At 60.6% G+C, this 26,177-nt stretch overlaps 1 protein-coding gene across 7 annotated transcripts in view; it reads left to right on the top strand.

Moving 5' to 3' along the window:
• The first annotated feature begins 891 nt into the window (after positions 1–891).
• Positions 892–26,177, top strand: part of BCL9L (BCL9 like) — a 28,779-nt gene continuing 3,493 nt past the window's right edge. The window contains exons 1-10 of one of the 7 annotated variants that reach the window (XM_042232712.1): positions 892–1,564; positions 7,706–7,761; positions 11,737–11,903; positions 16,252–16,353; positions 17,609–17,994; positions 18,698–18,817; positions 21,821–22,031; positions 22,187–22,271; positions 22,372–24,655; positions 25,574–25,855. In XM_042232712.1, the coding sequence (XP_042088646.1) occupies positions 11,797–11,903; positions 16,252–16,353; positions 17,609–17,994; positions 18,698–18,817; positions 21,821–22,031; positions 22,187–22,271; positions 22,372–24,655; positions 25,574–25,855 (3,577 nt within the window). In that variant the 5' untranslated portion in view covers positions 892–1,564; positions 7,706–7,761; positions 11,737–11,796. Of the gene's footprint in view, positions 1,565–7,705; positions 7,769–11,736; positions 11,904–16,251; positions 16,354–17,608; positions 17,995–18,697; positions 18,818–19,079; positions 19,358–21,820; positions 22,032–22,186; positions 22,272–22,371; positions 24,656–25,573; positions 25,856–26,177 lie in introns of those variants that run through there. The other 6 variants (XM_027979275.2, XM_042232714.1, XM_042232715.1 and 3 more) reach the window with 6 other exon arrangements.

The following is a 26,177-nucleotide window of genomic DNA, read 5'->3' as shown; positions in this document are numbered from 1 at the left end:
TGGGGACAGTGGGATCCAGGGAAAGTGCCCTGGGATAGAGACCCAAACTCTAGTCCTTGGCTTGCCACTTTCTATCAGAGTAACCCTGAGGAAGTCCTTAACTAATGCAAGCCTTGGTGTCCTCATCAGTGTCTTGGGGCCATAACATTTCTCATAGGTTTGTGGCACACTTTGATATAACATATGTGAAATGCTTTTTTAAAGCCCTTTACTTCTTTTTCATTGGATCTATTCTCCTGTAGGGTCTTGGGTGTTTTTCCATAGCACTTTGAGACTGGGATAGAATTCTTTTGGGAAAACAAAGGTTTCATTTTCACAAGCACTTTATTAGTATCCTCATTGCACTCTGCTGAGGATCCAGCTGAAAAAATTCAGTCCACATCCTCAAGGACCTCATGGTCTACTAGGAAAGAGCGATGAATAAAGTGAATAAAGAGATGTTCAGCGCATAATGAATGTGGGTGGGTACGATGAAGTGGGGACCTAGTGGAGTGCGCGCGCGCGTGTGTGTGTGTGTGTGTGTGTGTGTGTGTGTGTGTGTGTGTGTGTGTTGTGGGGTGGGGAGGTCTAGGCAACTCCCACTGCTTCCAGTCAGTGTAGATAGGCAGGTAGGCTTGTCAAATCTCTCCCCAGCCTGAGATGTTGTTAGCACGTCTCCTGCCCAGTCCTTGGGAATGGGGTGGAGGGAGGGATAGAAGCCCCCACCCCGCCCCCCGGCCAACCAGCCTCCCGCTAGCCGGCCGGGCGCCTTACCGAGTCAGACCACTGGGAGGCTGGGGGAGCCGGGTTGGGCGAGGAGGCGAGCGAGATGGGGGAGCTCTTATTTTGACAGGGGCCTCTCCGGGCTCTGGTATGAAGGCAGAAGGAGGCAGCCAGAGAGCCCCGATGCTTATTCAGGCTGGGGAGCGGAGCCGAGTGGAGGGGCGAGCGAGGCTCCGGCAGCGCAGGGGAGCCCGGGGAGGCGGCGGCGAGCGGCGGAGCCAGTGGCCGGACATGCCCCGGACTCGGGGCCGCTGCACCACCGCCGCCGCCCGGAGCCAGCCGGCCGGACACCCGCACGCCTGGGTCCCCCGGCGCCGCGCCGCCCGGGGGCTGCGACCCGGACCCTTCGCGTCCGACCAACAATAAGCGCCCAGACAGACCCCTCCCCGCCCCGCGCCCGCCTTCCCCGCGGGCCTCGGGGAAAGTGAAAGGAGGAGGCGAAGGAAGGAAGGAAGGAAGGAAGGGAGGAGGAGCAGGAGCCGGAGCCGTGAGGTTGGGGCCGAGACCCCAGCCCCGAGCCCCGAGCCGGGCGGGTGCGCGCGCTCTCCCGCCGCTGCCCGGCACCCACGACCATGCTCCGCGGTTGGGAGGCAGGAACCCAGGCTCCCAGCGACCCTCGGATACCCACTCCCGGGCCGGGCTGGTATTGAGATCAAGGCGTCCAGGATCAAAAGATCACCACCTGCCCGCCTTCCTCCGCACCTCCAACTGGCGAGCAGGAGGACCCCAATCCACCCACCGACCCTGACCTGGTCATGGCGTCCAACTCCGGCCTGGCGTGAGGACCCCCGACCCGCGCGAGGTGAGGGTGGGCTGGGACCAAGGGGGAAAAGTCATGCCAGGCCAGCTGAGGCGCTAGGAGGGAGATCCAGTTCGAACTGGGGAGGGGGGACACAGTTTGATTGTCTCTGGCCCTCTGGCACGCACCCTCAAGCTGTATAAGGGGTGGGAGACGCCCCCAGGGTTAGCGGAGGCTACTCTTGGGCCCCCAATCAGGTTGGCAGCCCCAGAGCACAGCGGGGAGGGCTCAGGGGCAGCCAGGGGACCCTGCCACCCTAGCGCAGAGAACAAGGCCGGCCTTGGGCCAGCTGGAGCAGCAACCCTGCCCTGGGGGCTTCTGGGAGATGTAGTCCCCCTCCCAGGCTCTCCAACCCCTTGGGTCTCAGCCCCCAGCACTCCTCTCCTGGCTGATAGGAGCCTCCGGAAGGAGGTGCACTCGGATTGGAGATTGCTGGGGGTCCCCCTCTGTCCCCAAGCACTGTCTAGGAGCAGCAGGGGCTGTGACTAGAGAAGTCTCCCCGAAGACTCTGAGTGGTGTGGGCTTGGTTGGGGGGTGGGGCAGTCACACAGTTCCTTGGAGGTGTCTCTGGCCAGGCTCAGAGGAGATGGCCCCTGCCTTGGTCCCGAGAGCTCTTGGGAGAGTAACGTGAGGAAGAGAAGGGAGGTTTAGGGCTTCTTGCTTGGCTGGAGTATGCCCTGTCCCAGGGCTGTTGGAATTTGGTTTCAGGGGACACTGAGGTCCTCTTAGGAGCTGAGAGGGAGGGTGTCCCTCATGGTCAGGGAGTTGGGAGGGTGTCTCTCTGGAGCAGGGAAGCCAGGATCAGCTTCTATCTGTCTGTCCAGCTTCCTTCCTTCCGGGTTTTTCTGACACCCCCTCTTCCCTCCTCCTTCTGTCTGTCTGCTGCTTGGGGTGTGGGTCTGTGTCTGTGTCTGGGGGGGGGGGCTCTGCTGCAGGGAGGAAAAGTGTTATTCCGGGAGAGGTGTGCGGGGCATGTGATTGAGCCCTGGGAAAGGGGCTTGGAGGCCCCCTTGATCTTTGGCCTTGGTTTCCTGTTTTACCTAGGAAAGCTGTCTTTACACAGTGTCTGCTGTAACCCTGCTGATGCCTCTGGAGGAGGGCAGCTCTCTGAATAAGGCCTGCAGGGTGGGTGGGCTTCTGCTCCCCTTGCTCTCCCCCATTCTCAGCCTCTCCAAGGATCAGCCACTTCTTCTGGGCCGGGGCTGCCTGGCTTGTCTGCTGCCCCCCAGCACTGGCTTGGCTGCCTTCTCTAGGTCAGGACCATGATTTCATGGCCCCAGGGGAAGAGCATGTTCAGGCCCTGTCTTTCTGGTATCAGCTCTGAGGCGCCTGCTGATAGAAGCCTCAGGACAGAGTGAGAATGGGAGAGAAAGGTAAGGAGCAGGGAGGTCTGGTATCAGGACATAAGGTGCTGCCCTCCCTCAGCTGATCAGGCTCCTTGGTCTTAGAGCACCAGGCCTGGAAGATCAGCCTTCTGGCCACTTCTCTCTGGAGGTTCTCTGCTAACCTGTGTTGCTTCAGATTGGGGTGGGGCAGGGACTAATGTTGGGGAGAATTATCTCCTGAAGGAGAGAATATATATAGTCTTGGATCCAGAGTAATCTCTGTGCTTGGGCTAGCAGGGTCCTCACGCTGGACACGACTTCTGGAGGGCCATATGGAGACTCACAGTGAGTCTCCAGGTACTGAGGTTGAGGGTCCAGGTGGGAAGAGATGACAAGAGCTCCGGAGAGGGACTAGTGTTTGTGATCACAACAGTGATGATGTGGGACCTAGTGAACTTGCTTTTTGAGTCTGTGTTGGGCACTCATGCTTTCTTTGGATAGTTTCTGCCTCCCAACTTCTGGGTATATGAGTTAAACAGGAGCCCTGGGCTGGGGACTCAGCTTCCATGAACAGGCAGGGCAATAGCCTTCTGGGCACAGGCCTAGTGGGTGGCAGTGTCGACTCAGCAAGGGCTGGAATGCCTGGCACCTGCTTTAGATTAAAGGAGATGCCTGCAAAGGGGGCTGCCTGCCTGCAGGGGGAGGGGCTGGGATGGAGCTCCGTGGAGCCCAGGAGTGGGGTGGAAGGAAAGGACCAGGGTTGCAGGCAGCTCTGGCAGGAGTGGAAGGAGCCACCCAGAATAGCAGCCCACCTCCAGGGAGTCCAAGGCAGGAACTGGGGGCCCTCCACTGGCCTCTGGCTCCACAGGCTGCCACTCTGTCCCAGCACCCTGAGGGGCAGCTGCAGGGAGCCAGGGTGTCTGGGTGTCCGTCTTCCCAGGACTGGAAGAGGCTTCCAGGGAGGTTGGGGGTGCTTTGGGGTTCTCCTTGGCCTGATGCCACGTTGACTCTTCTGGGGGCTCCTGGGTTGCTGGTAGTGAGGCACCCCAAGAGTCTGGGCACCCAGGGGTGCTGGAAAACAGCACCCTTTCCCGGTGCCAGAAGCCCTGGGCTCTGCTAGGTTGCCAGCTTGGGGGGGAGGGGGCAGAGGGGATGACACCGTGGGAAAGTGGGCAGCCGTGGGAGCCAAGCGGGTACAGGCTGGGTGCCGCGGGCAGGGAGCCTCTGCCAGGCCTGCTCTTCCCGGGGTGGGGCTAGTTGTTGCAGGGACTGGCTCGACCTGTTGAGCGCCTGGCTGCTCTAACCTGACATCTGTGTCCCTGGCTGCCAGCCCCACCGGCTGCCCACCCGCAGCCACGCTGTGGGGGCTGCCCCCGAGGATCTGGGGCCAAAAAGCTCTGACAGGCCAAAGGGCCAGTCGAGGCTCCTCCAGAGGCTCTTCCAGGGTGTGCCGAGTTTCCCCAGGTTCTACCCTCTAACTCCCAGAGCCAGGGCTGGAGCCAGTTGGAGGGCCGGGTAGCCAGAGGCTAGGAGCGAAGGGGCGAGGTGAAGAAAGCCACAGCGCTGGATCCGCTGCCGGGCACTCCGGCCGCCCTGAAGGCAGCCTGGAGTTACCGCCTGGAATTTCCTCCGCTGGGTGCCAGGGCCGGGCCTCCAGAGCCCCACCCCCAGCCTGGCCTGACCTCCCCTCCTTGGGAGAGACTTTCCCTGGGGCTTGGGGGAGGGGCGGTAAGGACATTCTGGTGCCCTGGGAGGAGAGGGGTGACTTCCTGGGTGTGGGGGTCTGTAGTACTGTCAGCCTCCTAAGTAAGGGCTGGCTCTCCCCATGGAGAAGGGGGAAGCTCCGGGTTCCCTGGGAGATGTCCCCCACCCTGCCTTGAGTGTGTGTGTGTTGGGGGGCCCCTGGGTCCCAAGGAGGGTCCCTGACCCGCTGCAGGCCCTTGCTGTCCTCCCACACCCTCTGCCCCGTAGCTTGAGGCCTGCCTCGGGGCTCTGCTAGCCGGCAGCCAAGGGGAACCAGCTGCCACTCTGCCGGGGAGAAGGTGGCCACCACCGCCCCCAGGTAGGGGGAGGGGCCAGGCAGTCTCCCCCGTCGCCTTCCGACTTCTCCACTCCCCGGCTGGAGCAGAGGCCTCCCCTCCTCCGCCTCCTTTCCGCCCCAGGCCCTCCCTGCTGGGCCCTGGCCACCTGCCCCTCCTAACCTTGGTGTCCCCGGGGGCCGGGATGCCCTCTGTCCAAGTCCCTCCTCCCACAGGCTGGTGGCCCTGTGCTGGCCTGTCTTCCCCTCCCCCGCCCCTCCCCCCACCCCCAGCCTCAACTGAGAATGGCCCTGAATCCAGCATTTCCAGCATTTCGAAACCAGGATTGTTTTGAAATCCCTGAGCACTTCTCCACCCTCCTCTGACTCCCCTCCTCCCCACTAGCCCAGAATTTAGTGCTCTAATCTGGCTTCATGCTGTGCATTGCCTGGGTGTGTGTGTGAGAGAGTTTGTGCTAGCACAGGGCCATGTGCATACTACTCAGTGTCTGTGTGTGTGCGTGTATATTCCAATGTGGGTCTACCTTCTGTCAGCAGTTCTGTGTGACCGGCCGACGTCATTTGTGTTTCCTGGGCCCCCTTGGGCTTTCTCTATGAGTGTGGGCACTTCTGTGGGTCTGAAGGAGTCAGTTTTGGAGAGTTTGTGTTAAAGAGGTATCTTGGATGTGTGTGTTTGGGGGTTGTGTCTGTTTCTCTCTCAGGTACACATGTCTGAGAGTATCTGAGAAGTGTGTGTGCCTGGGGTTGTCTTTGATGCATGTGTGTGTGCACGCGCGCACACTCTGTGCACTCTGTTCCCGCCTCTTTCCTCCTCCCTTGGAACATGTCTGGGGGTGTAGCCACAGGTCTCCCCACGGCTCCCTGGGACATGAAGTCCTCTGTCCTTTGAAAGGGAGGTTTCCTGGAGGGAGGCCAAGGCTTCTGGCAATTCTGTGGTCCTTGGAGAGAAAGTGCGCAGTGGGGAGACTTTGGGATAAACTGTCCCCAGGGCTGGACTCTCCTCCTCTGCCCTCCCCAGACACCCCACATCTCAAGGGGTCTGATGCTCCCAGTCCATCCTCTTCTTGTCCTGGTGCTGTCCTGGGGCTGTGACAGAGAGGCCCAGTGCTCTTCAGAAGGGGATGGGGGAAGGGACTTAACCCCCTGCCCCCGCCCCTGGGGTGGCTCGTTCATTGAAGGCAAGAAACAGTCAGCCTCACCAGACCTGGGAGCTTTCAGAAAAGTTGACTTTGCTCGTTAGGGGCAGACAGCAAAACAAAACAAGACACTCATGTTTCCAGCCTAAGCAGAAGACAGAGGGGCCTGGTCTCTTGGGGGGTTATACCACCCCAAAAATATGAAGCATTGGCTGTGGGGCCAGCTGCCATTGTAGCCTTGACCCTGAGAAGTCCTTCTTGTTCTACAGTCCTTTATCGTGTTCTGCGGGGTGAGGGGTTGTTAGGAGGAGCTTTATTTCCTTTTTTTTTTTTTTGCCAAAGCTAAGATTGTGATGGTCATGTCTGCATGGGATACAGGCACTTGGAACCCTGATGCCTTGCTATGACTCAGTTTCCCATCCTGGGACCTCAGGCTATAATTGACGACTTTCTTCTAGAAGCACTTGTAGCAAGTCAGTGAAGAAGAAGGGGGCTGGGGCAGGGGCTGGTTGTCAGAGTCTACGGCCTATGGAGACAGCAGCAGAGGTGGGCAGAGACAGAAGCTGTCTCCTTCTAGCCCCGCTTCCCATGGCCTCTGGTCCCAGGACGCGGTGGGAGGAGGGGAGGGGTAAAGGCACAGGTTGGTACAGTGCTCAGTGACCCAGCAGGGGGAGGGCCTTGGCAAGGAATCTTCAGTTTGTTTCTCAATCTCTGCCTCTGAGACCTGCGCACACACGTCACTGCAGACACCTTCAGGAGATGAGCCCAGAAAAGTCACCCAGGTGATGGTAGGACAGGGCGGTACCAGATGGGGACAGGTGGTACCATGTTCTGGCAGGCATGCTATGCTTGCCCCCTAGAATGGGCAGTTGGGCCCAGCAGGAGGTCCCCTTTCCAATTCCCCTGTCCTGGGCCTGGGCACACCACAGGCTGGAGAGGGTTAAGTCTGGTTGGCAGGGACAGCGCCCCCCCCCCCCAGTGCAGTGAGAGAGAGAGGGAGGGGTAGTTAGCAGCTTGCTCTAGTTGGCTTCTCTCCCAGAATTCTTCGGAAAAGAACTCCCCTTTGACCCCCAGTACAAACTGAGCCGAGCCACCAGCCTCCCTCCCGCCCGCCTGCCTGTGGGAGCTTCACCCAGCCCCCTCCTACTGAACTGCTAAGCCTGATTCTCTCCCTCCAGGCCCTCCCAGCTAGGCCTAGTCCCCAGGACTCGAGTCTTCCGGGGACAAGGGAGACCACACAGGGACAGAGGACCCACACCATTCTTTTCCCTGACACAGGATAACCCCGGGGTGGTGGGTGCTGGAAGCTGGGGTCCTCAGGCCAGGATGCGGGAATCCTGCCCACCCCACCCCCGACCCTGGGGCTGAGCCCTAAGGCATCTCCAGGGCCTTCTCCTTTCCTGCTTCCAGAGGAGGGAGGGGGAGCCGTGCGGTGGGGCGGCTGGGTCAGGCCTGGCTCCCGGCCAATCCACAGAAGTCGTGGAGGGGGGGTGGTGTCCGAGTAGCTCAGGGACTTCCTGGAGCTACAAGCCTGTCTGTGTACATGCCTAGTGGTGTGCGTGCTGGGGGTGGGGCTGGGGTTCTGGGAGGAGCAGGGGTAGAGATTGCTGGCCCGGGGCTTCGAGCTGTGACCCTCTCTCCACAGGGAGCCCCAGCCCCGGTCACACCCTTGAGCCCGAGCCCGACACGCGTTATCCCGAGGTGAGAGGTCTGTGTGCCTGTGTGTGTCCCCACACCCTCCGCGCTCAGCTCTGCCTGCCTCTGCCGGAGCCTCCTGCTTGGCTTTTTGTCTTGGGCGCCCTCCTCCTGGCTCTCTGCCCCTACTTCTCCTTTCATTCTCCTCCCCCAGAGGAGGGGTTGCTGACAGCTTACAACCTGGGACCCAGTGGGGATGGGGGCGGGGCCTGGGCAGGAAGGGTTAAAGCGCTGAAGCCGCAGCTCCAGTGAAAGTCCCAGCTGGGGTGGGTGGTGGGGAGCCCCAGCCCAGTCACCCCTGGAGGGCAAGGTATGGTTTCCTTCCTGGTCATCCCAAGGGCCTGCTACCCGCTGCCTGCTGGCTTTGGCCTGAGCTGGCTGAGTCAAAGCCAGGACGGCCACCAGCCACGGTAATGTGGTTTCTGCCCTGGCCCCTAGACACACACACACACACACACATTCATGCACACGCACGCACGCATGCACACGCACCCTTTCTCCCTACTGCCACCCCACCCCCTCCTTCCCTCCTCCCTCCCTCCCTCCCCTCCTTCCTTACTTAGCAACAACTCCCTGAATTCACAACAAACATGCCTGTAGGATCCCAGACTAGGGAAAGCTGGAGAAAGTACAGATCTAGGAGGAGGCACTTCTAGACTGTCCTCAGGAGGGAAGGGCTTCGAATCCCCCCACCCTCCCTGTTGGAGGCAACCACCCGCCAGGGACGGGGAGGAAAGTGGTCCTGCTTCCAATCAGGCAGTGAAAACACTGAGGGGCAGTGGCCAGGTGTGGCCGAGAGGTTGGGGAGCAGGGCTGAGACTCCACCCATCACTAGTGGAGTCCCACTTGACTTTTGACCCCCACCTGCGAAGTGGGAGGGGCCACAGACTCCTGCCCCTGGGCCTCTCAGCAAGGGCCTGTGCTATTGTCATGGTAACCTGCCGGGCTCCCTCCCCAGACTCTGAGGGACCAGGATGGGTGACGGGTGGGTGGGGCTGGGGTGGCCCGAGAACTTTACTCTCAGCCCCAGCGGGCCAGGCACCTGTGTTGAGGGGGCGGGGAGTTGTGGCCTCTCTTTGATCTTGTCCCTGGGTAGGAACTGTGGCCTCTGGCTAGGACCTGGTGTGCATCAGGTTTGGAGGGAGTCTGGAATGAGGGAGTGAGGCACCATTCTTTCGTCACAGCACAGAGGGCTTCTGCCAGGGTGAACTTGTATTGTGAAATGGCTAAGAGCAAATGGCTGGAGTATCTGGGTGCAAATCCTGACTCTTCTAAGTTTGGACTGTCTGCCTTAGGCAGTGTCCCTGTGCCTCAGTTTTCTTATCTGTAAAGTGGGGATAAGAGACTTTTCTTGTAGAGTACTAAATTAGAGAATTAGATAATGCCTGTGATTACCAGCTTGATGTTACAGAGTAAATGCTCAATAAATATTAGAGATTTTCCTAATTATTATTAGTCATAGGAACTCCTGATCCTCCTAAAGCTAAGAGGCTTTAGCAGGGAGAGATGGGCGTGGGGAAGAAACAGCCTTTCCAATCCTTGAGACTCCTAGATTCTAATACCCTTCCAGATCCACCTTCTTGCTGCCTCAGTTTCCCCACTGCTGGTGCTGGCAGGCATCATGATTGCAAGTTTGGGGAATAGCTGTGGGCCTCGAGAAGGGTCTGAGGGCTTAGGGCCTGCCTGCCTCCCCATCGCCCAGCACTTCTCAGGGCTGAACCCCTCCTCCGGCAGGCTATTAGCTCAGATCAGCTTCACCACCCCTCCCACCATCCCATCTCCTGCTGCTCTGTTCCTTTACCAGGCTGAACAGCCATTAAGACACTCTGTCCTTCAGTGGCTTAAATGGCTGCCTCCTCTCTTTCCTGGCCTAAGGGGTCTGGGACCTTCCTTGGAGAGAAGAGTAGCAGGGAGGAGCTGTGACATGGATAGCAGCTGTCAGGCCTGCCTTGGGGCCCAGGGTCTACTGGATTCCTTATACCCTGCCTGGGCATTTTCCCTGAGGGTGGCAGGGCAATGCCAAGGTCTATGATATGTGTAGAAGCCCAGATGGGCAGGCCCAGCACCTGCCGCACACAGATGGCCAGGAAGTCCATTCTGAAGCCCAGAGGAGGGCTGGGGTCATATCGGCATCCAGAGGACACCCCCGGAACCCTTTCCTCTGCTGCATGGGTGCATGTGAGCAGGGCTGAGAAACGTTCTGTTTCAACCCTGTGTGCCCTGGGGCAGGCCAGGGGAGAATGCTGAGTGACTCTGGGTGACCAAGGCTCCCAAAGGCCCTTGGATGACAGCAGGATGATGGACGGGCTAAGGCTTGGGAACTTCTGGGTGAGGATCCCAGGACGGGGTAGCAGGCATGCCCACCAGGAGGAAAACTCTGCAGACAGGTGGTTTGGTCTTCTCAGGAGTAAAAGTGATCAGATGTGGCAGAGTGCCTGGGATTCCAGGACTCCTAGGGACCTTCTCTGGCCTGGTACTAAGGGGGATGGGCTGGAGCCCCTGGCTCTACTCACCACTTCTTTCTGGGAACAGAGGGATCTCCTCGCTTCTATGGGCCTGGGAGTGAGGCATCAGTGTTGGCCTGAGCCATGCCTGACTGCTGGGCCGGCCATGCCGCCTTTGCCCAGCCCCTGGGGCCTGTTCCTTGGGCAGGCTGGGGCTATTTTTGGGATCGGGCTGGGGCTCTGGGGCTGGTTTCAGATGTTCCAATGTGAACAGGAGAAAATGGGAACAGATGGCTGGAGGGTTCCAATCAGTGGGTCCTGCTGGGAGCAGGTTATTTTTAGGGCCTTGTTAACCCTTTGGGGGCTATGGAGCCACCCCAAGAGGGACAGCCCTCTCTAGCTGAGAAGAGGATAGGTCTTCTCTCTAGACCTCTACTTTCAGAACTGCGTGTCCCAGTTGCTCTTCTTACCTTCTCAGACCCTCCACTCTTTAAAGAGGCCCATGGCAACGAAGTAGGCTCCTGCTTCCTCCCAGCCTAGACCCTGCAGGGAGACTGCCAAGGGGTGGGGGTGGCTGGTGGAGGGGATGTGGCCACTGTTGAAAGGAAACTCCCCTTTGCTTTTTTCCTGCTGTCTCCTGAGACAGCCTTATGGCTAAGAGAGTGGATAACTGCTCTCTGGATTCATGCTCTGGGTTTGAATGTTGATAAACCCAGTGAGGCCCAGAGGAGTCCTCGCCGAGGGACCTGACCTCTGTGAGGACGGAGGAGGAGCCAAGTTTTTGTACTTGATACCACTGAGATGATGCCTGTGGGCCCGATGTCTTGAAAGTCACTCAGTCATGTCCGACTCTTTGTGACCCTATCAACTATAGCCTGCCAGGCTTCTCTGTTCATGGAGTTCTCCAGGCAAGAATACTGGAGTGGGTAATCATTCCCTTCTGCAGGGGATCACCCTAACCCAAGGATCGAGCCCAGGTCTCCTGCGTTGCAGGCAGATCCTTTATCGACTGAGCTATCAAGAGCAAATCTCTCGACAGTGCCCATCTTTACCAAATGCCCATGGATTTGGGCGCCATGTAGGAGGCAAATAAGGGGGCATCATGGCCCAAGGTGGTTTGTTGAGGGCTATGTCACAGGCATTCTGTTGGCTAGTTTCGCTATTAGCATCTCACTTGATATATTGATCCTCATTTTGCAGATGAGGAAACTGAGGCTCTAAGGGCTGAAGGGATGGATAAAGTCCTGTCATTCAGAGGGGGTGGGATGTGATTGGCAACCTTGTCAGCCTGACTGCAAACCCACCACTCATTCCACCGCATCACTCATACTGCCCGCCGTGTCCTGGCCCCAGAGGGCGGCTAGGCTGCCAGGGCTGGGCCTCCTTGGGGAGCAGGTCTGAAATGAGCGTAGGAACTGAGGCCTGGGGGCAGGGGACCCTGCCTGTCACCACTCTCACAATCCCCTAAGCCCTTCTGCCCTGAGGGTGCCAGGACTGACACCAGAAACCCCATTTGGCCTTCCTGTCTTCCCTGCAGGAGGATCACAGGCACACATCCTGTCTCGTCAGCCCCCACCCCCACCCCGTCCTGGCCCACATGCCCCTGCTTCCTGTAGGGTCATGGCAGTCTGGATGGCAACGTGGGCAGAGCTGGAGGGCTCTCCAGGTGCTGCTGGTGCCAGGAGTCTGGGCCTGGCCGGCGAGGTGAGGGCTGGGAGGATGTCTCTGTCGCTGGCAGCACCTGGGGGAGAGAGCCGGCGGGCAGGCGGGCTCTGGGGGAGGTCCCGCCCCTGGCGCGCTGCCTGTGCCAGCAGTCTGCCCGCACTCCACAGCTCCCACAATGGCCCCATTGTTCCCCGCCAGGCAGTTTGGAGGAGGTTCCTGGGCCACCCCTAATCCCCCCCAAAAAAGGGTCCGATTAACCCCTTGGGGGATAGAGGCCAGGTGAGGTTCCCCAGGGAGCTACCCTGTCCATTCCTCTCTTCTGGGGATCCAGGCTGGGGATGCCACCTCCTACCACGTGTCCACAGCAACAGGGCACCTAGAGAGCCCGGGGTCCCCTACAGGGGAGGGAGTAGCCCCTAGACCCTCTCCCACCCCCACGGTGGTGCAGGTGCCAGGGGGCAGGAAGTGCCAGAGGGGTGGCAGGCAGAGACCAGATATATTTGGGCCGGTGGGGCTAATTCCAGCCACCACCTCCTGCCCTACTGGCTCCTGAGCGCCTTTCCTTCCTGTGAAACCAGAGCTGGGTTGGGCCTAGCTCAGGATTTCGGTGGATTTAAAGAGGCAGCACCCTCCCTGGCAACCCGGCTTCCTCTCCCCCTCCCCAGGTGGGGTCTGGGGCTGAGAGAAGGCTGGAGAGCCTCTGCCCCTCCCTTGCCCCGGGCTAACCCCTGGCCCTTGCCCCCGCTGGGGTACCAGGCTTTTGGCACTCCTTTCTCCCAGAGCTTTGAGCGGGTGGGGTGGGCGGGGGTGGGCTGTGGTTTCCTGTGTTGGCTGTTTGTGCCTGGCCCAGAGTGCCCGCCGCCTGCCTGGGCTTCCTGCCCTGTCTTGTTTCCTTGTGCCCCCCACCTCCTCCCCCGCCTCCCCCCTGGGGGGAGGGAGCAGCCAGGGATTGGGCAGTAGCCTTTGGGGGCACCCCACTGCCAGGCTATGACTGCTTATTGAGGCCTGGCCACAGGGGCCCTGGCTACGGGAGCCAAGTGAGGCGACCTCCAGCTTGTCTAAGCAATGCTGCTTAGCCTGGTGGTCCCCACAAGGGCAGAATCCACCGCTCACCCCGAAGCACCCTTCAAAGACCCCAGACTGGAGGGTCTGGGGCCAGGAATTTCCACGTCCCAGCAGGGCTGGGGTTGCCAGACATCACCCTGGGGCTGCAGGTGGGGTGGGGCTGGAAACTCCCAGACAAAAATGGTTGATTTGCATGGTCTCCTTTGGCAGGAGGTGGGGGGAAGTGGGGAGAGCTGCTAGGAACCAGGGTGAGGGGAAGGCCCCCCAACCCTGGAAGTCCCCACACAGAGGGTCCCCAGCAACACCTTGGTTCTTGAGCAGATTTCCTGCTGGGCGAGGAATCCTTGACCTCCCCACCCAGCTGAGTCACCATCTCAGGAAGAGGAAGTGACCTGGGTGATAGAGGAGAGCTTCTAGGGACCCTGGAGAAAGGGGACTCAGGACCTCGTTGTCCTGGGGGCTGCCTCTCCCTAGGTCAGTGGCCGAGGATCCCACCCCTAATACTCCCAGCAGGTCTCTGTTCTTTCAGCCACACAGGGTTCCTAGCTGCCCATTTCCTCTCTAGGGGTGTCTGCCCACTGCCTATGGAAGCATGGACCCTCCAAGCAGTGTTCTCAGTGCCCCTTTGCGGTGGTTTTGAGCTGGGCTTTGAGACTGGTGTGCTGGTAGGCAAATCAAGCAGAGGCTCCCAAGCTGGGAGCTGCTAAACAGAGGCAAGTGGCCATGCTGTGTGCTATACCTGTGGCAATTCTGTGCTGAGCAGGGAGCTGGCCTGTCCCACCTGGAGGCCCTGGGCATCCATCAAAGCCTTCCTGGTCTCCCTCCCCCAGCTGAGGTCAGGTCCACTTTGACCAATAGGTCACTGCTTCTCCCCTGCTCCCGGCCCTGCCTGACCCTCAGTGTTGCACCGGGAGGGCAAGATCTCAGGCAGGCTTTGTCTCAGCAGCCTCCTGGGCTCCATTTTTATGGGCCTGCTCCTGGCCTTTCACTCAGGTGACTGTCACCTGCTTCGTTTGTGAGCATGTCACTGCTCCCCACCCCACCCCATCCCCTAAGAGGAGTCCAGGTCTGTGTTCGCAGAGCTGCATCCCTTTCACCCGTCTCAGGGGGCTCCTGGCCTGGTGCCAAAAAGCTCCCCTCACTTTGTTTGTTCCTGCCTCCATCGCCAAGGCTTTCCAGGTCTCTTCCGGGGACTCTAAGTACATAGAGAAGGAGGGTCTCTGTGATCTGGGGCGGGCTGCTGAGGGGCAAAAGGGGGAGGTGTGAGATGGGAAAGTCCTGACTCATCTGTACTTGACTCAGCTCGTCCTGCTGGGTGGGATCGAGGGGGTGGAGTCCTAGAGGGGAGGGCGACTGGAAGATTCTTCTGGAGAGGAGCCTTGGCCCCACTGGTTACCCTGGACAGGATGAATTTTCTAACAGCCCCTTCCCACGTTACTAAATGCCCCGGTATTTGAAGCTGTAAACAGAGGAAAAAGTGGGTAGCCTTTGCCCTGCTGGAAGCCCGTCTGTCTGATGCAGGCACAGACAAGGCGTCATGACTGGAGGGGAGGACACTGCGGTGTAGGGGAAACACCGGCGGAACACGGTCTTGGTAGGCCCCTGTAATGGTCTTGCGACCCAGGGGCCTCTGACTTCTTTCTCCCAGATCTCAGTTTCCTCATTGTGAAATGGGGATAGAAATACTGCCGTGGCAGGTGGTTGGTAGTTTTGAGGATCAGCGAGGTGGGGAAAGGGGAAGCCTGGGACACATGTCAGTCATGGGCCTGCCCCTAAGCCCAGGTGCCCTCCGGCTCTCCCCACCTCACCTCTCCCCCAACGTGATGCAAGCCTGGGGACTGGCCGCCGGCTGCTGTTCAGCCAGGCCTGGAACCGGAGGAATCTTCCGCTGAGAAGGCCAATGTGCCCTGGGGTTAAGTTAGGGTGAGACTCCCACAGGGTCCCTGGTGTGGCCCCCTCGCCGCCCCCCAGGTCCCAGCTCGGCCTGCAGCAGCCCGCCAGGGAATGTGCCCCGGTGTCTGGCGGGGCCTGTTACCGGGACGGAGCTCCAGGCCCAAGGCTCCTCCCCTCCCCCACCCCTTCCTTGGATCTGCGGGAGGGGCGGGGGGACAGGACCGGGGGCAGTCGGGTGAGGCTTCCGTGTTTGTGTAAGTCTGCTGGTTGGTGTATCTCTGGCCCCGTGTGTGTTTCTTTGTCACTACCGGGCTCAGCTTTCTATGGCTCCCTTATTGTCGGGCCTCAGTCTTTTCATCTGTTCAATGAGTCGACGCGCCCCCTCTCTGCCTTCTGGCCGCCTCTGGAAACGTGCGCCCCCGGTTATTTCTGCGCTCCTGCTTCGGCCAGCGCCTTCCTAGCGGTCCCGCACACCTCCGCGGGCCGGCGTTTGAGCGCGCCTCTAGTTTCCTGGGCTCCGTGCGTGTCTTTGTCTCCCCGTCCACGTGTGAGCTGCGAGTGTGTGTGTGTGAGTCCAGAGTTCGGGTGCTGGTGGGTCCCCGGGGCTCCTGCCTGGCGGCGCCCGGTGCAGACCTGCAACCTCGGCCCCGCCGCGGCGCGCGCCAGGCCCCTCGCCGCACTTGGCCGTGGGTCTGTCGGGGCGGCGCGTGCGGGGCCGGGAGAGGCACGCTGCAGCCCTGCCCGTGGCCCGCTCCCCAGCTCGCTGGCTCTGTCGCTCGCTCGCTCTGCCTCTGCGCTCGGGCTCTGCCGGAGGGGGCGGGGTGGGGTGCCGGAGCGGGGGGAGGGGAGGCTCCTGCATTCTTGCGGTCGGGGAGGAATCTGAGCCAGCGTTACTGGTCTCCAGAAGAGCCCAGCTGCAGCCCCGAGGCCCCGCCAGGCCTCTCGCTGCCCGCCCGGGCCTGCTGGGATGGGCACAGGCTAGGCCTCGAGCTGGAGGCGGGGCATCGCCCCCACCTCCAGCCCCCTTCCCGCCCCGGCGCCCGGGGGCAGGGCGCAGCGCTGGGGCGGGGCGCCAGGGGTTCCCCCGCCCCCCTCCCCGGGTGAGGGGCGTGCCTGGGGGCGGGAGTCCCCCCCGCCCCCGGGGTCCTGACAGACCTCTCAGCCGCCCCACGCGGGCACTTTGGCAACCTATCTTTTTAGTGAGTTCGGCCCCTGCGGCCCCGGGGGCCTTGCTAGAGACTGCAAGCTCCCTGAGGGTAAGGTGCGGGAGGGATGGATTCAGACCCCGGCCTGGAATCCTTCCCGGCCGTTCCCACCCTACCCTGTCCAGTACCCTAGTCCCAGGGCTGCTGGGTCCTCCCGTCTCCCCTCCCCTCCTCGCACCCCCTCCCCAAGTCACAAGTTTTCTCTTTGGGGCTTGTTGCTGCAGTCCCTGCTCCAGTACCGAGTACCTGGCTGGGCCCTGGGCACGCACAGGGGCCGTAGCCCCACTGTGTGTGGGAGCCATGAGGATCCTGGCTAACAAGACAAGGTGTGTGGGTGTCGTGGAGGGCGGGACGTGTGTGTGGAGTGAGGGGAAGGGATGGGCCCAGTGCTGATGGGGCTGAACCGTGCAGGCTTGGAGAGCACCCCCCCCCCCCGCAACAACCCCCGGTACCTGGCTTCCGGGCCACCGGTGGGCTAAAGGGGGTCAGAATCGGAAGGCCTGCCCCCAGGCAGGAGCCCACAGCTTTAGCGCCTGAGCCCAGGGGATAGAAGGGAATGGCAAGCGGCTAAGCCTGCTGTTCTAGTCCCTTCCAGTCCTTTCCTCTTAAAAACGGTTCGAGCAGACCCCCGGCGGCCCCGCTGTCGGGTCCGCTGGCGCCCTCTGGCCTCGGTCTAGCTGGGGGTGGGAACTGGAGGGGCGGTGCCTGCCTCCCTCCCCTTCCCCGGGAGAAGCCGGCAGACAGGGCCAGGCGGCAGCAGCAGGACAGCAGAGCTGAAATAAATCTGAGCTGGTGTGGAATGAGGGGGGATAAATATCCTCTCCCGTGATGTGATCTTTCCAGCGGCTATTAATAGGTCTCCGGGGAGGGGGAGGCGGTGGGGGGAGCGGGCTGGAGCTTAAAGGGCCCGCAGCCTAGGCTGCAGGAATCCTTGGCTTCAGTCTTCTCCACGCACCAGTCCCCTCCCCCTCTCCTCTTGCTCCTGCCTGCCGGCCAGACCTGCTGGTGCATCCTCTAAAGGCATTCCCCTCCTGCCCTGGGGAGCTGTCTGGACCAATGAGCCCCGCAGTCTGGTGTGCTTTCTCCCACTTCCCCAAGGGGAAATGGGGCTGGGCCAGGAGCAGTGATTCCCAGGTCCTGGGTTCCTTCCCTGCTGGTGTTGGGACACATGGAAGTTGAGGTTGGGGGCCCTAGGAAGGAGTGTGAAGACAGCAAACCCTTGAAGAGAGAATGCTTAAGGGTTGGTCAGGTGCTAGTGGAGGGGGTTGCCATGGAGGCTTGCAGTCTGAAGGATGCTGGGGCTTAGGGGCCGGGTTGGATTCTGCCAACATAAGGCCCAGGTTTTCATCTGGGAACTGGAGGGTGGAGGAGGTTGCCCCATCTTCATTCCCCAAGTGGAGAAGGGCACCAGCCCTTGTTTGAGGAGCCATGGAGGGAGATAAGGGATAGCTGGTGGTCCTAAGATGCCACTCTGCTCCCACCTCCCCAACCATTAGGTGAGGCAGGATGGGGTGATGAAAATCTAGGCCTGCTACACCCCTGGCACTGCGATTAACTTTTCATGTCTCTTCCACCTCCCAGGTTACCCCACCCCAGGAGGAGAGAAGCTCCAGGGAGCCCGCCGCTGTCCCCCCGCGGCCACTGCCCCCCTGCCCCAGCCAAGCCAATGCACCCAGAAAATAAGTTGACCAATCATGGCAAGACAGGGAATGGCGGGGCCCAATCTCAGCACCAGAATGTGAACCAAGGACCCACCTGCAACCTGGGCTCGAAGGGCGTGGGGGCGGGGAACCATGGGGCCAAGGCCAACCAGATCTCACCTAGCAACTCAAGTCTGAAGAACCCCCAGGCAGGGGTACCCCCTTTCAGCTCGCTCAAGGGCAAGGTGAAGAGGGAGCGGAGCGTGTCTGTGGACTCCGGAGAGCAGCGAGAGGCTGGGACCCCATCCCTGGATTCAGAGGCCAAAGGTACCCCATTTCCTGATCCCTAAGACCCCAGCATCGTCCACCGTCTTAGACACACAGGGGCTGGGAGAGCATCTTTCTGCACCCCTGGCCTAATCCTCACTTGCCATTCCTCTCCAGCATTTATGCAGGGGCAGCCTCTTTCTCTAGCCGCCCCCCACCTCCATTATGCCCACCCATCTGCCCATTCTCAGGACTGGGTGGAGATGTCTCATCCTTAGGGCCATACAGGGTGATGGGGCCTCCCGTCGGTCAGTGTCGGTCAGCCTAAGGCCTCTCCTGCTTTCCCACCAGAGCCCCCAGAGGAGGAACAGGAGGTGCTCCGGGGTGAGGTGCAGACCCACACACCTCCCAGGAACCTCCTGGTGTTCCAGCTGGTGGGAGCAGGCCCTGGGGCCTGGAAGAGTAGCAGCAGCTTCCCCCTCCCACCCCTCAGCCCTAATTAGAACCAGTTGTGGTTGGGGATTACTTTGGGCTTGGTGCTGGGTGGGGGAGGGGAGACAGGCAGCAGGGCTCTAGAGAGAAATCAGAAACAAATGGTGTTGTGGTGGGGGCCAAGGGCTGGCAAAGTGCCCACTGCGGCCTGGGCAGTGCCCCCTGGGCACTGGGGCATCTAGGGGAATGGGCTTGGGGAGGCCCCAGGTGTGGGAGGACGGGCCCTCCTGGGTGCTCACTCACTCTGACCCCTGCCTGCCTGCCCGGGCAGAGGCGGCACCCCGGAGTAAGCGGCGCTGTGTGCTGGAGCGGAAGCAGCCTTACAGCGGGGACGAATGGTGCTCAGGCCCGGACAGCGAGGAGGACGACAAGCCCCTTGGGGCCGCCCACAGTGAGTGCCCATGCTGCCAGGATGCTGTGGCCCATGGTGTCCCCGGGGAACAGTTGCCCTGAGGGAGCCTCCTCTCTTCACCTAGGGCTTTCGAGGACCCAGGCTGGGCCAAAAGGAGCAAGGGATCAGGAGCCCGGGCTCCTCTCCCATCTCCCATCTCCCGTCTCTGACTCAGTCCCTTCCAGCACTGACAGCTCAATCCGTGCCTTCCAGGTGCTCAGTAGCCCCCTGTCCTTAGGGACCTGGGTGGGGTAGGTAGAACCTTAGGTGGCTTCTTCAGCCACGCTGGGAGGCCTCCTCTCCTGAATTCCTGTCCTCTGCTGCCACCTACTGGTCAGTAGAGGGAGGGCAGTGAGGGTTCAGCATCCCTGGGAGCTGGACAGCTGGCTGGACCTGCAAAACTGCTAAAGAAGCCTGGGTGTGAGCTGACATTGACTGTGTCTCTGGAGCCCTTCCCTAACCTCTAATTGATGTCTGGAGCACATCACCAAGATGAGGAGTGAGTGTGGGTGGGCACCCACCTGTCTCATTCTTGCACAGGTCAGTGTATACTTTGGCCTTTCACAAGTGATGGGGGAGAACGAGACATACTCCTGCCCTTGGGAAGCCTGTATGTGTTGATCTCATGCTTTTCCTCCAAACTTGCAGCTATGTGTGGGGATAAACAACTCAGTGCCTTATGAAACTAGTCAGAGAATGTTACACTGCAAACTTTTCCAAGGCTGGGACTGTAGAAAGGAAGAAGAGAAATTATGGGGGACACTTCGCTACTTTGTTTTATTTAATTATGATAACAGTGCTGTGAGGTAGGTGTTATTAGGAAGCAAAAGAGGAGACAGACTCAGCAGATGTTTTTAGAAGGAGCAGATCATGTCTGTGGAGATGGTGTTTGGGATCAGACATAGCCTATGCAGCTGGCCGGCACTTTAAACATCACCTGGTCCCAGCATCCCCGACCCCCAAGGGGACTGACTGGTGGTTCACAAACCCTGGCCAAAGCCTTCAGTGGTAGATGGGGGTAGACACTGCTTCCCAGGACAGACCCTCCTCAGTTCACTTTTGCAACAGCTAGACTGTACCATCGTGGAAACATGAAGACACAGGGAAATCAAAGAAGTTGCTAATATCCCATACTGAGCACCAAGGCAATCAGTTACTGTTTTAGCTATACTGACATTAGATCCTTGAAGAGTTCTTAACGGTAGGGCAGTATAATGTAGAAGTTAAGAGCACAGACTCTGCAATCAGACCCCCCTTGGTTTATATCCTGGATCTTCTACTTCTCATTTGTATAAGTCTGGGAAAGGGCTTCAGTTTCCTCATCTATAAAAATTACATTTCCCTCCTAGGGTTGTCATGAGGAGTCAGTGAGCTGATACATGCATCACACTTAAAACAGTGTTAGCTCTTTTATTATCATTGTATTAGAAGTTTTCATGTTGAAATAAAGCCCGGGGGCTTCCCTGCTGGTCCAGTGATTGCCAGTGGTTAGGACTCTGCACTTCCAACGCAGGAGGCCCAGGTTTGATCCCTGGTCGGGGAACGAAGATCCCACATGCTACATGGCGCAGGCGGAAAAACAAAGAAAAAAATAAAACAGAGCCTGCCTCTCTCCCTGTAGCTTTTCCCCAGGAGGCCTAGTTCTGTGTGTTGAATATGCACCGTCCTCTTCTCCAGGGCAGTCCTCACACACAGGTTGGCTCTCAAGCCCCCCCACCCCCCAAACTTTTGGCTCTATGTAAAATTGGAGGGACAGGGTCCAGATCAGGGCCGTTATGCGGTAGGAGAGTCACAGCAGATTTCTGCAAGGAGAGGAGCCTGCCCCTAAGCTGTGGGAAAGTGGTTACTTCCCCGGTTCAAGGGAGTCCTCTTGAAATAGTAAGTCCTGGCGCTGTCTGCAGGCCACACGTTGACTGGTGGCAAAGGGCCCACCCACTCACTAGACCCAGTAATGACCAATTGAAGTGAAAGTCTCTCAGTTGTGTCTGACTCTTTGTGACCCCATGGACTTTCTCCAGGCCAGAATACTAGAGTGGGTAGCCTTTCCCTTCTCCAGGGGTTCTTCCCAACCCAGGGATCAAACCCAAGTCTCCCACATTGCAGGCAGATTCTTTACCAGCTGAGCTACAAGGGAAGCAGTAATGACCAAGTGTAGATATCTTTTCTAGGCTAGGACTTACTGTCAAGCTGGTGACCGTGGATGAAAACCTCCGTCAGTGCTGTGGGTGGCCAGTCTACCCCACACTGGAGTGAACCCAGTGTGCTAGGCATTTGTAACTCTGTTTTCCAGTTTTTTTAGTTTGTGACACAGTTATGAATTTGCTGTAAAAATAGATTTCTTTGACCAGCCCCTCCCCACTCCTGCTGGACTAGAGTTTAGTGTTTCCAATTTACAGATGAAGGAATGACACCTTGAAGTATCTTGTTGATACGGTTGCCGGTCAGTTAGCGGTAAGGCTAGAATGAACGCCATTCAGCTTTTGGACCATCAGTTGTACAAGCTCATTGCCTGCTTCCCTCATCTGGCCAGCGTGTGTGCACACATACACACAGCCGCTGCACAGCCCACAGTGAGGGGCTGGAGCCGGGCCAAGCGCAGGGCTCTGCGCTGACTGCCTGTCACCTTGGGGGAGTAGTGCCACCCTTCCGAGGCTGTTTCCTCCTCTCTCAAGTGGAGTGCACTGACTCCTTCCTCCCAGGGTGTGACGATGGTAAGGTAGAGTCACTTCCAGAGGCGTAGTCAGGGTGCCAGGCACATGGGGGCCTGTTGGTTTCCGTCTCCTCTCTACATGGTCCACACAAGTGCCGTCCTTGTCAAAGGCTGGGCTCGGGCAAGTCTCTGGAAGCTAGACTAGAGAAAATGCCAGATTGTGGCACCAGATGACCCTGTGGGCACGAGCCTCTCTATCCCTGGGCGTCCCTGGGATGGGATGGTAGGGTGTGGACTCCCCTCTGGCTCTCCTCTCTAAACCTGGGCCTCTTTCCCTTTCCTCTCTTGTGCAGATTGTAATGTAGCAGACCCAGCCATGGCGGCCCCACAGCTGGGTCCCGGCCAAGCCCCCCAACTGCCCCTCAGTGAAAGCAGCGCACCAGGCCCTCCGCATGGGCCCCCGGCCGGCCTCCGGCCTGACGCCCCCGGGGGCGGAGGCGGGGGTGTCCCGGGAAAGCCACCCTCCCAGTTTGTGTATGTCTTCACCACCCACCTGGCCAACACGTAAGTGCCCCCTGCCATCGTTTGCCCAGCACCCCTCAGCCTAGGGTCCTGACTGCCTGCAGGGGGCCAGGGCTGGCTGGGGGTGGGATGGGTGAGGTGGAGGGCTCCCTCCTGCCCGTCGCTCTGAGGTGGTTGTGCCCGACCCTCCTGTGCAGGGCTGCGGAGGCTGTGCTACAGGGCCGAGCTGACTCCATCCTCACCTACCACCAGCAGAACGTGCCGCGGGCCAAGCTGGACCAGGTGAGTATGTCGCTTGGTCCGGGCACAGGGCTCCATGAGCAGTGGACCGGCCACTGCATCCATCGGCCCATCTCATGGGCCTGTCTTTGTCCTCTCGCAGGCCCCCAAAGTGCCGCCCACCCCGGAACCGCTACCCCTGAGCACGCCGTCAGCAGGCACCCCTCAGTCCCAGCCTCCTCCTCTGCCGCCACCGCCACCCCCAGCTCCGGGCAGCGCCCCTCCTGCTCTGCCTTCTGAGGGGCCTCCTGAGGACGCCAATCAGGACCTGACGCCCAACTCGGTGGGAGCTGCCAGCACGGGCGGCGGAACTGGGGGGACCCACCCCAATACCCCTACAGCTTCCACCGCCAACAACCCGCTGCCTCCTGGAGGAGACCCCAGCAGCGCCCCCGGCCCCGCCCTGCTCGGGGAGGCCCCCACCGGAAATGGGCAGCGGAGCCTGGTGGGCTCAGAGGGCCTGTCCAAGGAGCAGCTGGAGCACCGGGAGCGCTCTCTCCAGACGCTTCGAGACATTGAGCGGCTGCTGCTCCGCAGCGGGGAGACTGAGCCCTTCCTCAAGGGGCCCCCCGGAGGAGCGGGCGAGGGGGGACCACCAGCACCAGCCCCTCCCGCTCCCCAGCAGCCGCCCACGGCCCCGCCCAGCGGGCTGAAGAAGTATGAGGAGCCCCTGCAGTCCATGATTTCGCAGACGCAGAGCCTCGGGGGCCCCCCGCTGGAGCATGACGTGCCGGGGCACCCCCCGGGGGGGGACGTAGGGCAGGTGAACGTGATGATGCAGAGGCTGGGCCAGGACAGCCTGACCCCCGAGCAGGTGGCCTGGCGCAAGCTGCAGGAAGAGTACTACGAGGAGAAACGGAGGAAGGAGGAGCAGATTGGGCTGCACGGGGGCCGCTCGCTGCAGGACATGATGGGCATGGGGGGCATGATGGTGAGGGGGCCACCGCCCCCCTACCACAGCAAGCCAGGGGATCAGTGGCCCCCTGGGATGGGCGCCCAGCTGCGGGGGCCCATGGATGTCCAAGATCCCATGCAGGTCCGGGCCGGACCCCCCTTCCCCGGCCCCCGTTTCCCAGGCAACCAGATGCAGCGGGTGCCAGGGTTTGGGGGCATGCAGGGTATGCCCATGGAGGTACCCATGAATGCCATGCAGAGGCCTGTGAGGCCAGGCATGGGCTGGACCGAAGACTTGCCCCCTATGGGGGGGCCTGGCAATTTTGCCCAGAACGCTGTGCCCTACCCAGGTGGGCAGGGTGAAGCGGAGCGATTTATGACCCCTCGGGTTCGTGAGGAGCTGCTGCGGCATCAGCTGCTGGAGAAGCGGTCGATGGGCATGCAGCGTCCCCTGGGCATGGCCGGCAGCGGCATGGGGCAGGGCATGGAGGTGGAGCGGATGATGCAGGCACACCGGCAGATGGATCCAGCCATGTTCCCTGGGCAAATGGCTGGCGGCGAGGGCCTGGCGGGCACTCCCATGGGCATGGAGTTTGCCGGAGGTCGGGGCCTCCTGAGCCCCCCCATGGGGCAGTCTGGGCTAAGGGAGGTGGACCCACCCATGGGGCCCGGCAACCTCAACATGAACATGAACGTGAACATGAACATGAACATGAACCTGAACGTGCAGATGACCCCGCAGCAGCAGATGCTGATGTCGCAGAAGATGCGGGGCCCTGGGGACATGATGGGGCCGCAGGGCCTCAGTCCCGAGGAGATGGCCCGGGTGCGGGCCCAGAACAGTGGTGGAATGATGGGAGGCCCGCAGAAGATGCTTATGCCCTCGCAGTTTCCTAGCCAAGGCCAGCAGGGATTCTCTGGGGGCCAGGGACCCTACCAAGCCATGCCCCAGGACGTGGGCAACACTCAAGACATGTTCAGCCCTGACCAGAGCTCAATGCCCATGGGAAACGTGGGTACCACCCGGCTGAGTCACATGCCCCTGCCTCCTGCATCCAATCCTCCGGGCTCTGTGCATTCAGCCCCGAACCGGGGGCTGGGCAGACGGCCTTCAGACCTCACCATCAGTATTAATCAAATGGGCTCGCCGGGCATGGGGCACCTGAAGTCGCCCACCCTCAGCCAGGTACACTCACCCATGGTCACCTCGCCCTCCGCCAACCTCAAGTCACCCCAGACTCCCTCACAGATGGTGCCCTTGCCTTCAGCCAACCCGCCAGGACCTCTCAAGTCACCCCAGGTCCTCAGCTCTTCCCTCAGCGTCCGTTCGCCCACCGGCTCGCCCAGCAGGCTCAAGTCTCCCTCCATGGCGGTGCCTTCTCCAGGCTGGGTCGCCTCACCCAAGACAGCCATGCCCAGCCCTGGAGGCCCCCAGAACAAGCAGCCGCCTCTGAACATGAGCTCCTCCACCACCCTGGGCAACATGGAACAGGGTGAGTCAATGGGGCCGGGCAGGTGGGCCCTGGACTCGCCTCCTGGGCGGGCCGGGCAGGTGGGCCCTGGACTCGCCTCCCGGGCGGGTGTGTTCTTGCCCGGCTGGGGTGTGTGTGTGTGTGGGGTGTGTGTGTGTGGGGTGTGTGTGTGTGTGTGTGTGTGGTGTGTGTGTGTGTGAAGGGGTCTGTGCCGGGGCCCAGAGGCGGGCAGGTGGGCCCTGGACTCGCCTCCCGGGCGGGTGTGTTCTTGCCCGGCTGGGGTGTGTGTGTGTGGGGTGTGTGTGTGTGTGAAGGGGTCTGTGTGTGTGTGTGTGTGTGTGTGTGTGTGTGTGAAGGGGTCTGTGCCGGGGCCCAGAGGCGGGCAGGTGGGCCCTGGACTCGCCTCCCGGGCGGGTGTGTTCTTGCCCGGCTGGGGGGGGTGTGTGTGGGGTGTGGGGGGGGGGTGGGTGTGTGTGTGTGTGAAGGGGTCTGTGCCGGGGGGTGTGTTCTTGCCCGGCTTGGGGGGGGGTGTGTGGGGTGTGTGTGTGTGTGTGTGTATGTGTGTGTGGTGTGTGTGTGTGCGTGTGTGTGAAGGGGTCTGTGCCGGGGCCCAGAGGCGGGACGGCTCTGCTGGAGAAGCAGCCACTGGCCCCCATGTGTGAGCTTCCATGGGGGCCATGTTCATTGAGCAGGGATTTCGAGGGGGGTTTGTCATATTTAGGATCTCCTTTCTGTTCAGGGCCCTGAGGCTACGGGAACTGCCTGGAGATGGGTGGGCTGTAGTGATCATGGGGGAACCTGAATTGACGGGCCATCTGTGCCTGGGAGTCAGGTGGAGGTCTGGGAGTTGACCTCTTCCTAAATCCCCAGTGCGAGCAGCCAAATTCACCCCGGCCTCCCCAGTCACCCCCGCCGCTCTCTGTCTCCCCGCTTCTGTAGGTGCCCTCCCGCCCAGTGGCCCCCGGAGCAGCTCCTCAGCGCCTCCTGCCAACCCTCCCAGCACCCTCGTGAACCCCAGCCTGCCGTTCACTTCCTCCCCAGACCCCACGCCCTCCCAGAACCCCCTGTCTCTGATGATGTCCCAGATGTCCAAGTACGCCATGCCCAGCTCCACCCCGCTCTACCACAATGCCATCAAGACCATCGCCACCTCAGACGACGAGCTGCTGCCTGACCGGCCCCTGCTGCCCCCACCGGCACCGCCACAGGGCTCTGGGCCAGGTGCGAGCAGAGAGGGGGTCCCCGGGAGAAGAGCCCACATGGGCTCTGGGAGGATGAACAGTGGCCGTGGCCAGCGACCGCCCCTGCGGTCACGCTGGCTTTTTTGTGCTTCCAAGGGGCCCTGGGTGTTGGGGGTTGTGATGTCCTGGGACACAGTTCCCACTGGTCATTCAATGAAACCAAGCCCGGCTCACTGGAGTGGTCTTTCCAACATCTACTGATGTGTCTCTGGGTAACGGGGCCAGAGCTTGGGTCTCTTGGCTTCTCACCTAAATGCCTCGAGTCCCTGCCCTCGCAGCTAGGGCAGGCCAGTGGTGAAAGC

Source organism: Ovis aries, chromosome 15, assembly GCF_016772045.2.
Source record: "Ovis aries strain OAR_USU_Benz2616 breed Rambouillet chromosome 15, ARS-UI_Ramb_v3.0, whole genome shotgun sequence".
Taxonomy (NCBI): domain Eukaryota; kingdom Metazoa; phylum Chordata; class Mammalia; order Artiodactyla; family Bovidae; genus Ovis; species Ovis aries.
Note: the sequence above shows the minus strand (reverse complement) of the source record. Positions and strands in the feature narration are given on the sequence as shown.